This window comes from Salmo salar, chromosome ssa10, assembly GCF_905237065.1.
Source record: "Salmo salar chromosome ssa10, Ssal_v3.1, whole genome shotgun sequence".
NCBI lineage: Eukaryota > Metazoa > Chordata > Actinopteri > Salmoniformes > Salmonidae > Salmo > Salmo salar.
The window spans coordinates 33630649-33642171 of NC_059451.1; the positions used below are offsets into that span (position 1 = coordinate 33630649).

General features: G+C 42.8%; 1 protein-coding gene and 1 long non-coding RNA gene across 5 annotated transcripts; one reads left to right on the forward strand and one right to left on the reverse strand.

Annotated features, from left to right (window-relative positions):
* Positions 1-1976: 1976 nt before the first annotated feature.
* Positions 1977-4917, reverse strand: LOC106560223 (uncharacterized). The gene is made up of 4 exons (XR_006756938.1): positions 4345-4917; positions 3473-3617; positions 2847-2943; positions 1977-2723 (listed from the first exon to the last, which is right to left on the reverse strand). It is a non-coding gene; the product is annotated as an uncharacterized lncRNA (long non-coding RNA).
* A 276-nt stretch (positions 4918-5193) lies between these two features.
* Positions 5194-11345, forward strand: LOC106560278 (uncharacterized). 4 transcript variants are annotated; one of them, XM_014123013.2, is made up of 10 exons: positions 5194-5443; positions 5829-5944; positions 6217-6275; positions 6394-6427; positions 6646-6692; positions 7995-8106; positions 8953-10619; positions 10719-10755; positions 10861-10906; positions 11016-11345. In XM_014123013.2, exons 3-10 carry the CDS (start codon positions 6231-6233, stop codon positions 11044-11046), a joined length of 2019 nt encoding a protein of 672 aa, XP_013978488.1. In that variant the 5' UTR covers positions 5194-5443; positions 5829-5944; positions 6217-6230; the 3' UTR covers positions 11047-11345. The 4 variants fall into 4 exon arrangements, with proteins under 4 accessions (XP_013978488.1, XP_013978487.1, XP_013978490.1 ...); XM_014123012.2 differs by having other exon boundaries at positions 5887-5944; positions 11016-11344; XM_014123015.2 differs by lacking the exon at positions 6217-6275.
* The last annotated feature ends 178 nt before the right edge of the window (positions 11346-11523 follow it).

Here is an 11523-nt window from a genome sequence, read left to right on the forward strand (position 1 = left end):
CTGGCTTGGTACTCTGCTGACATAATCTAATGTTTTGCTTTCGTTGTAAAGCCTTTTTGAAATCGGACAGTGTGGTTAGATTAACGAGAGTCTTGTCTTTAAATGGCTGTAAAATAGTCATATGTTTGAGAAATTGAAGTAATAGGATTTTTAAGGTTTTGAAAATCGCAACACAGGCTGGCAGTGGCTGTTACGTAGCGTCCCACCTAGCCCATAGAGGTTAACTGACTTGCCTAGGTAAATAAAGGTTACCTTTATTTTTTATTAAAACGTGCACTATGGGACTCTGAACTTGCTCTTCGCCTCTGGTAGATCTTCATAAATTCACCCATAGACACTTTCCCTGAAGAAACACAACACTTAATTTACACCAGAAAAATACCCATCCACTGGAAAAATAAATAAATATTTTTAAAAAATGCAACTTTTTTTCAAGGAACTCAGACAGGCCTTCAACTTACTCTTGAATGTTGTAATAGTGGAATGCACAAGATGAAACGTCGAAATTGGGTAGTGCAGCACCAATTTTCCTCGTCATGTCAGTTATTGCATACCCTGCCAGAAATGCCAAGATCAACTAGTCCATGTCAGCTATTTTTTTTGTGCCTATTTATAAGTAATGTTTGAGTCACTTAAATATCACCTGAATACACATTATAAACTCAGCAAAAAAATAAACGTCCTCTCACTGTCAACTGCGTTTATTTCAGCAAACCTAACATGTGTAAATATTTGTATGAGCATATCAAGATTCAACAACTGAGACATAAACTGAACAACTTTCACAGACATGTGACTAACAGAAATGGAATAATGTGTCCCTAAACAAAGGGGGGTTCAAAATCAAAAGTAACAGTCAGTATCTGGTGTGGCTACCAGCTGCTTTAAGTACTGCAGTGCATCTCCTCCTCATGGAGTGCACCAGATTTGCCAGTTCTTGCTGTGAGATGTTACCCCACTCTTCCACCAAGGCACCTGCAAGTTCCCGGACATTTCTAGCCCTCACCCTCCGATCCGACAAGTCCCAGACGTGCTCAATGGGATTGAGATCCGGGCTCTTCGTTGGCCATGGCAGAACACTGACATTCCTGTCGTGCAGGAACTCACACACAGTATGGCTGGTGGCATTGTCATGCTGGAGGGTCATGTCAGGATGAGCCTGCAGGAAGGGTAGCACATGAGGGAAGAGGATGTCTTCCCTGTAACGCACAGCGTTGAGATTGCCTGCAATGACAACAAGCTCAGCCCGATAATGCTGACACACCACCCCAGACCATGACGGACCCTCCACCTCCAAATCGATCCCGCTCCAGAGTACAGGCCTCGGTGTAACGCGCATTCCTTCGACGGTAAACGCAAATCCGACCATCACCCCTGGTGAGACAAAACCGCGACTCATCAGTGAAGAGTACTTTTTGCCAGTCCTGTCTGGTCCAGCGACGGTGGGTTTGTGCCCATAGGCGACCTTGTTACCAGTGATGTGTGGTGAGGACCTGCCTTACAACAGGCCTAAAAGCCCTCAGTCCCACCTCCCTCGGCCTATAGTGGACAGTTTGAACACTGATGGAGGGATTGTGCGTTTCTGGTGTAACTCAGGCAGTCGTTGTTGCCATCCTGTACCTGTCCCGCAGGTGTGATGTTCGGATGTACCGATCCTGTGCAGGTGTTGTTACACGTGGTCTGCCAATGCGAGGACGATCAGCTGTCCGTCCTCTCTTCCTGTAGCGCTGTCTTAGGCGTCTCACAGTACGGACATTGCATCTTTCTTTTGGTGTTTATCAGAGTCAGTAGAAAAGCCTCTTTAGTGTCCTTACTTTTCATAACTGTGACCTTAATTACCTACCGTCTGTAAGCTGTTGGTGTCTTAACGACTGTTCCACAGGTGCATGTTCATTAATTGCTTATGGTTCATTGAACAAGCGTGGGAAACAGTGTTTAAATACTTTACAATGAAGATCTGTGAAGTTATTGGGATTTTTACGAATTATCTTTGAAAGACAGGGTCCTGAAAAAGGGACGTTTATTTTTTTGCTGAGTTTACATAGCAAATTGTATAGAATTGCAAAATCAAAATGCTATAAAACTGCTACATGTTCTCTGCACCCCATGACAAAATGTGTAGAATTAAAAATGTATCTCCACCAACAAGACGGGAGTGAACAGTGCTTGTGCCCATAGAAATAGACGTGGGGTGGGAGATGTTCCCCAGCGCTGGAAGGGAGCCCGGTGTCAAAAAGTTTGGGAACCCCTGGTCTAGAAGACACACCCTATCCATCCCACCTATAAACACCTGTTCTTCCTCCTGAGTAACAACACAGCCATCCTCATCTCTTACTTCAACTGTGGTCTCCATCAGAGGAGGACCAGCTGCACAGAGGATTCAGTCCTGTGAGGCGAGCACAAAAACTACATTATGCAAGAACAATTGGATAAATTGAGTAAAAGGTACCTCCGTACTCATATCACTGAAACAGAAGAGCTAGTGCTATGACTACATGATCAGGGTTCAGGGCTGACTCACATCAGTAGACTGCAGGAGGCTCTCTGGGAAGTGCTAGTAGCAGGCCCAGCGGAACACCTCAGTGATGCCATAGATGTTGTGAGTACATTTCCTATGCTGCCTCCAGCTACAGAGCAGGGCTGGGGAGGGACAGGCCTCGCCCCACAGGGCTAACACACACAGAGAAAAGCCAGCAGAGAGGACCTCTTCCTGCAGGACAAGCCTGCCAAAACATCCAAGCAGCGTGGGAGTCACCAGAGGGAGACAAGACACAAAATTACCACATGCAACAACAAAAAGCAACAAAAGGCTTGATAAGTTACTCTCATCCCACTGTCATATTTACCTTGTCTTGTGTTTCTTAAATAGCACATGAGTCACTCTGTTGGGCATTTTCTTAATCACCGTGGGCCAGTGGTGGAAAAAGTACTACATTTTCATACCTGAGTTAAAGTAAAGATATCTTAATAGAAAATGACTAAAGTAAAAGTGAAAGTCATCCAGTAAAATACTACTTGAGTAAAAGTCTAAAAGTACTTGGTTTAAAATATATTTAAGTATCAAAAGTAAAAGTACAAATATTTAAACATTTCTCATATTAAACAAACAAGACGGCACAATTAAAACCTTATTTAATTTTTTTTTTTTTTACAGATAACCAGGGTCACACTCCAACACTCAGACATCATTTACAAATAACGCATTTGTGTTTAGTAAATCTGCCAGATCAGAGGCAGTAGGGGTGACCATGGATGTTCTCTTGATAAGTATATACATTTGACCATTTTCTGTCCTGCTAAGTATTCAAAATTTAACAAGTACTTTTGGGAGTCAGGTTAAATGTATGGAGTAAAGAGTATGTAATTTTCTTTAGGAATGTAGTGAAGTAAAAGTAAAAGTTGTCAAAAATATAAATAGTAAAGTACAGATACCCCCAAAAACAACTTAAGTAGTACTTTAAAGTATTTTTACTTAGGTACTTTACACCACTGCCTTGGGGACAATGAGGAGGCACGCCCCTGACTACAACGCCAGAAATATTTCCACCATTGAAGGGTCAAAGGTCAGGGGAGAGGCCCGGAACACTCCATCATCTGGTGTCATCTGAAACAGAGATCTGAAGAGATAAGGACAGAATGCTGTTTAACAAACAACATTCACTGAAATTCAATACATACAACCAGCGACATGGACATTGAGATACAGAAATAAATGCATAACACATGTATAGTGCCCTCGCTGTCTTGGGAAGCCCTGTTGTTCCAGATGTGTGTAATATATACACCAGCGACCCCTGGCAGGCACTCTCTATCACTGCAGCAGGAGTAAAGAGGTCAGCATTTGGCTGCCCTTTGTGGGCCATTACCCCATCCTGGACATGGGCTGCAATTGGACTGTGCTGTACTAGTATGAGGTTTAGGTTGTGAGCAGACCATACTGCACACACCTCTATAGACATGAGGTTGGAAAATGCAGTCTTGAATTGTTTACAGGGAAAAAGAGAGAGATAAAAGTAAAATAGTCAGAGGGTGAAACCTGTCATTAAGTAATTATAATTTTAAACCACAATTATAATATAAACCACTATCATAATGCTCTGTGAAGTCTACCCTTTACCTGCAACAGGTCACTCTGTAGAACACAGTACTATGTGCAACAGTACATATGCAGCAGGTACCTGGAGGATGCTGACAGACAGAGGACCACCTTGAGAGCTGTTTATAGTAGTCCAAGCATATAACTTACAGTAGACTTGGGTAATACTAATCTTTGGTATGAAACTGCTGATAAAATTGATCAACCCCCAGTTGAGAAACATTAACTATCAGTAATAACAAACTTACCCCAGAATCCACACTGGCAGGTTGACATCTGTCTGAAAATATAATGCGACTATTCTTGTATTTTGCACACGCTGCGTCTGTAGAAGTGTTAACTCATTTCCATGAGCAACAAGTTCGCTGTAATAAGGTTAAAGCAACACAGGACATTTTTCTGTTGTCCCCTTGTCAAATGTGACAGTTATTTTGCCGCTATGCAGAGACAGCTGCGAACACCATGTCTTGTAGCGTTTTCGTTGCCATCTCCGGGTGAACACGGAAAATCTAAAGTATAGTCATTCACTATCAAATTCATGTTACAAGTAGCTAACTAACTAACTTATATTTTAATTGTTGCAAAAGTACTGTAACGACCCTGGATTTATAAGCGCGTATACTGACTCTGCCGCTTGAGCATGCTTTTGGGGCACAGTCGATAGCAAGCTGGACTTCTGGCTAGAAGGTCGAGGATTCGAGACCTGCTCCCTGCCTGTTTCATTACACTGGTGTCAGAAGTGGGATCGGACCTTGCATCCACGACAGTGCGCGTGCTTGGCCAGTGAGCGCGTTCCTATAAGACGTAGAGTCGCAAGCTAGCGCGAGGTCGCACTCTTTGAAAGGAGGGTGTAGTGTAACGACCCTGGGTTTATAAGCGCGTATATCAACTACTCCGCTTGAGCATGCTCTTGGGGCAAAGTCGATAGCGCGCTGGACTTCGGGCTAGAAGGTCGAGGGTTGAGACCTGCTCCCTGCCTGCTTCGTTACAGTACGTTTTGTCGCATGAAGATGACAGCGTGTAGAAAATATTGCGTCATATCGTGAAATATCCAATCATAATTTAGTATTTTATTGTGGCAAATTTGAACTTTTTTCACGTCGCGGTCGACGTCCGTTAATCTCGAAAACCCGACCCTTGTTGCCTACGTCGGGTTTTCGAGACTAACGTAAAACGTCCGTCGGCTTTGGACCCGAAGAGAACAAAACGAATGAGGGGAATAAAGTGCTTGAATTGTAATGTTTAATTGATAAAACGTTGTCCGACGACATGGATGACGTTGTCAAAAATAAGCTTAAGAGCAATGCCAGGATTTACAGTAACACTTTGGAACGAATAGTTCAAAAGGTATGTGGAAAATGTGCTGATAGTTACCTAAATAATTAACGTTAGCCAGATGCCTGCTAACTAGTGTTCTTCTGACGATGTTGTTAGATAATCAAACATATTAGCAAAGACACCCTATTGATGTTCTCTAACCCAGCTAGCGTTAGCCAACAAGTAGTAGTAGCACAGAGCAGAGGCACATTTTTGAAATCGTATTATTGTAACTAGCTAGTAGTCTCTCGCCAACTAGCCTTCTTTTACTGTCCCCCTTGTGGCCACGGGACGAAATGCACAAGCAATGCACCCCCTCATCAAATCAAATGTTATTTGTCACATACACGTGTTTAGTAGATGTTATTGCGGGTGTAGCGAAATGCTTGTAAGCAATGTCACTCTGTACTACTAGGCCTGTAACAGATGAAGCCTCAGAATGTGCCAGTATTTACACTTTTCCTTGACAACAGTATTCAAAGCTGCATGACAATGGGACTGAGGTGAACCTGGAGGACATAACACCCCAAGGTAAACAACAGTCCGTTTATGGTTACACTAGTTAGCTAAGAATACTTAAACTCCAGTGTCCATGTTATGTCCGTGGACACGAGTTAATTATCCTTATCTATGGTTACACACATGATCTGCTTCTCAGTACTTGAATAATTGTTTAGCCTTGTCAACAACGATATACAGTAGCTAGTTTTATATTAATGGTTACAAATTCTGCACTCCATCGAGTTGGCTCAATGTTCTGATGTTTATTGTAATTTCATGTGTCTTGTCATTGGCTGGAGAAGAGGTGAGAGTATGCATGGTCAAGTCAGAGTTGGAGCTATCAAAGCTGGGATTGTCAAAGGTTTGTAAGATAAGACGTTATGTACTGTAGCTAATTATTTTAGACCCACTTGGTACTTTTTCTGAGGAATCTCTTACGTTTTTGGATCACACTCACACCTCTTACTCCATCTCTTTAGAATGACGTTGACCTAGCAGAGCTGTCACTAGGAGGTAGGAACTGCAACACCTTGTTTCTCTGTGAGATTTGCACTGAAGCGTTACAGATTCTGCAATATAAATGTATATTTTGTTTCTGCTAAAGTGGGAACATTGCCTTTACATTTCAGTCACGCTCTAAAGCTGAACTTCCGCGATGTGGATTGAATATAGCCCTTTAATTATTACATTGATTTGAAGGTATATTTATGTCATATATTTTGTTATTTCAGATGTTTCTGAAATACACAGGCCACAGAACACCAATGGAGACTTCCAGGTACATATGGCGACAACTGATTGTGGACAGAACAGATCTGTCTTTTTGGAGACTTGTCTAACCAGATGTTAACAGCCCACATTACTATAGCCATGGTTGGGGAGTAACGGATTATATGTATTACATTTATTTATTTTTTATGGTAACTGTAATTCATTACGTTACCAGCACAACTATTGTAATCAGATTACAGATACTTTTGAAAAACTAGATGAATCGAGGATTACTTTTAAATTCAGAAAGGATGTTCGCGGGAAAAAATATTCTTTGACACTTCTCTGTTTTATCAATGACATTCAAATCAGCATTAAAAAAAAGGTGCAAGTTTTAAGTTTGTTCCACCTGAGCAAGTCTGACCACAAGTCAGAGACCACTATGATGACACACCAAATGTGTTTGATCAATCGCAGGAAAAGAGCAGGAATAGGCTTTTGTGGGCTACAGTCCAAGCTATGTCTTCCAATGGTGCGACTGCTTTTGGCAGCCAAAGATTATCCAACTTGAATACACACTTGGAGGTAAGGATGACAGCAGTGGTGTTGTCTACAGTGATACAGATATCACTTATTATTGATATCTACATAGCGCATTGATGTAAATCGCACTGCTTCTCTCTGATTTAGCTATTTGTGCCGTACGGATTGTGGTTGTTGAGGATGGCTGTTCACATATCTAAATGTGTATTTGAACCCAATAATGGTTGAATTCAAGAAGTTTAAGCTGCCTATCAATCATTGTTTTTGAAACCAGTGGAGAGCCAATGAAAAATGCGCTCTTGCAACAGCTGCACAGTGCGGCTCCAAGCCTATGGAATAAAAATTGGGCTTTTATCGCTCAATCTAATTCATTCTGATAAATGTAAATCCATAGGCATAATTGACACACGCTCAAACTCGCACACTTTTTATAGACTTAAAGGGGCGATCTGTAGTTGCCACATCCATTTTTGGACTTAATATAAACATATAATTTAATGTAGTAGAAAGCGATGGGTTAGATTGAAGAAGCCTCCATAACCAACCCATAAAGTAAAATTGAGCATCCATATATGGCCAGCTATGTGAACTTTAACATTGATTTATCCTGCAATAGATGTCGTTCAATTAGAAACATATTTTTGTCTTCTTCTAAATCCTCTTAAGGGGAAAGTAACTGAATGTAATCAGCTTATGTTACTGAGTTTGTAATCCAAAATTACATTACTGATTACAATTTTGGACAGGTAACTGTAATGGATTACATTTAGAAAGTAACCTGCCCAACCCTGACTATAGCTTATGTACTTCTCATGTTTTTCAACAGATGGACATCTCATACCACCAGGATGATCCCAACGATGATTGTGTAGATGAGGGTGCTGTCACTGTCAACAATAATGATTCTGTTATGCAGCAGGCTGCAGAGAACAGCCACTGTAAGTCAATTATTTGAACATTAACCCTAGTGACTTATGTACACTACCATTCAAAAGTTTGGGGTCGCTTAGAAATGTCCTTGTTTTTGAAAGAAAAGCAACATTTTTGTCCATTTAAAATAACATCAAAGTGATCAGAAATACAGTGTAGACATTGTTAATGTTGTAAATGACTATTGTAGCTGGAAACAGCTCATTTTGTAATGGATATCTACATAGGTGTACAAAGGCCCATTATCAGCAACCATCACTCCTGTGTCCCAATGGCATGTTGTGTTAGCTAATCCAAGTTTATCATTTTAAAAGGCTAATTGGTCATAAGAAAACCCTTTTGCAATTATGTTAGCACATCTGAAAACTGTTGTTCTGATTTAAAGAAGCAATAAAACTGGCCTTCTTTTAGACTAGTTGAGTATCTGAAGCATCAGCATTTGTGGGTTCGATTACAGGCTCAAAATGGCCAGAAACAAAGCACTTTCTTCTGAACCTCGTCAGTCTATTCTTGTTCTGAGAAATGAAGGCTATTCCATGTGAGAAATTGCCAAGAAACTGAAGATCTCGTACAAAGCTGTGTACTACTCCCTTCACAGGACAGTGCAAACTGGCTCTAACCAGAATAGAAAGAGTGGGAGGCCCCTGTGCACAATTGAGCAGTATGGTGTTCTGTTCCAAAAATGTGCTTTTCTTTCAAAAACAAGGACATTTCTAAGTGACCCCAAACTTTTGAACGGTAGTGTATGTATTGAGCATGTCAAAGTAAACATATAAAATACAATTACAACAGCATTTTTCATGTTCATTTACATATTTCTGATTAATAAATTGTGTTTATATTGCCTCCATCAGTGGTGGATAATTCCAAACTGAATGGGACTAGGAGTAGCCTGTGGGGTGCGCCAGAGGAGCTGGAGCGCTCTCTGAGCAGTCAAAGTCGCACTCTACTGGATCTGTATCCCAGCATGGTCAGCCAGGTAGGAGAGGCCTGGCAGCGCCAACATATGTCCAACGTGGCTGTAGGGGTTTTGAGGAGGTACCACAGGCTCAGGTGGTTCTCTAACAGAAACCTCAATAACCGCACCTTCAACATCAGACCTGCTCACAGAAAGGCTAGCCTCAACAATGGCCAATCCTTCCTCCAAAAATCTCAGAACACCATACTGAATGTGAGTAACCCCAAGAGTCCAAAGTTTAACCTCAAAATGACAACAACCCACACCCATCCTCCACAGACCAAGGTCAACCTCCAGGAGTGGCCAGCAGAGAGGCTGTCCCACAGGAAGGGTACAGATTCAGGGAACGGACAATTGCCCCACCCTGTTCTAGTGATGGACTTCTCCTCTCGCCCCCCCTCTGCAGGCTCCAGTCCTGCCTCCTCCCCTCTCTCTGCTCCCTCCTCTGCAGACTCCTCTCCTCCCTCCTCTGCAGCCTCCCTTCCCTCTTCTCTATCCTCTGTAGACTCCTCCCTACAGGAGAGCTCTGAGCCAGAGGAGCCCCCCTTAAACCAAACCTTCATGGTGTCCATGCCCTCTTCCCCATCCCCCAGGGTTAGACATACTACCCTGGTCTTCAGTCCTGCCAGATCTGAAGACACCTTCACAGCAGGAGGGTTGAGCAGTCCATCTCTAAGGAAGTGTGCCCTCCCCACACTTCCCCATCAGAGGTTTTTCACAGCGGTGTGCCCTGTGGTCTGTATGGAGATGTCTTCAGACTACCGCTCCCCAGTAGCACCGAGTCCCAACAGAGCCAGACTGCTGATCTGGGACGGCCAGCGTGCAGCATCTAACGCCCACCACAGAAGCCCCAAGTCTGGCTTTGCTGGATATCATCAAAGAAACACTGTGGAGCCCAGATCTTCCCCTGCGTCTTCACCCTCCTCTCTTAATAGGCCTCTGATGTCACCCAGGAAGCCCCACCAGCTGAAACTCCAATCGTCTAGATCATCATCTGATCATGAGTCTGGGGCAGGCCAGCCAAGGCTCCGGCGACACTATTCCCTGGATTCCTTCTCCCCATCTGTCAGTCTCTTACGAAACTCTGCTAAGCAGATTGATAAGGACTTCCAGAAGCTCTACCACAAGCTTGTCTGTCAGGGCAAATCCTCCTCCTGCCGTATGTGTGAGAGGAGAGCAGAGACCACCAGAGGAACCTCATCCTCTGCTCTGGCCGCCCTGGCCCTGTCTCCTCACCACTCTGTCATGAGGAAGCGTCGCAGGGAGCTGGTCCAAGAACAGTCCCCAGAGTCCAAATGTTTCAGGGATAGCTCCTTTGTGTACTCCCCAGGATCCCTCCACCAGAGGGTAGAAATGTTCAGGTGCCAGAACCGCTCAGACAGCCATTTGTCCTCCACCCATTGGGACATCTCCTGTGACTCCCACAACTGGAGCCCCCACAAGGCCAGTCTGGCTCATACCCACCACAGCCCCCATCACCAACATCACTCATCAGATGCAGCCGTCAGGAAAGCTGAAGGCTCCTGGTCCGGCCTGCACGTTGATCAGCACTCTCCTGCTTGGGTAAGGGCATGCCACAGAAACAATGTACATGCAGTCCAAGAAAAATGATAATGTATGTCTTATTTTCTAACATTGCTTTCGTCTCTGTCTGCTGTCTAGAGAGAGAAATACAGCCGATTTGTTGGAATTCATCAAGGTTTGTTTCTGCTTTGTCTAGTCTTAGGGAAAAAATCTACTTGTCTAATCTTTGATTGACCACTTTGGATTCAGTTCTGATGATAATTTATTCCTTCCCTCTCAGGAAAGTCAATTGTCAAGGCAGAGTGCCAATGTGGAGGTTCGCCAAGGTAACCATGACCTTATTCAGAAAGTAGTATGTTCTGCATTGTTGTTTAAATCTTTAATAGATGCATTTCATTGTTTGTCATGTTAACCAGCCTCCCTTCTTTCCCCCAGTTTCTCTAGGAGACAGCTTCTGTATAAATGATGTCAACCCACAGAAAGGCTGTCCTGTCCTGCACCTCTACCTGAGTTTTATATGTCAGAGTTGAAAACATCTCTGCTGTTTATCTGCATTTGAAAAGATACTTAGGATGTCTCAATAACCATTAACTAATTTGTTATAATGAAATGTTTATGCAATGTCTTTATATACAGTACCAGTCAAAAGTTTGGACACACATACTCATTCAATGGTTTTTCTGTATTTTTACATTGTTGAATAATAGTGAAGATCTTTTCAAAACTAAGAAATAACACATATGGAATCATGTAGTAACCAAAAGTTAAATAAGTCAAAATATATTTTATATTTTTCAAAGTAGCCACCCTTTGCCTTGATGACAGCTTTGTACACTCTTGGCATTCTCTCAACCAGCTTCACCTGGAATGCTTTTCCAACAGTCTTGAAGGAGTTCCCACGTACTGAGAGCTTCTTGACTGCTTTTCCTTCACTCTGCGGTTC

Coding starts and splice junctions, on each gene's coding strand:
- LOC106560278 (XM_014123012.2), top strand. CDS start 5,366: ATGGATGACGTTGTCAAAAATAAGCTTAAGAGCAATGCCAGGATTTAC. Junction 6,276..6,393: donor CAAAGCTGGGATTGTCAAAG/GTTTGTAAGATA, acceptor CCATCTCTTTAG/AATGACGTTGACCTAGCAGA. Junction 6,428..6,645: donor AGCAGAGCTGTCACTAGGAG/GTAGGAACTGCA, acceptor TTGTTATTTCAG/ATGTTTCTGAAATACACAGG.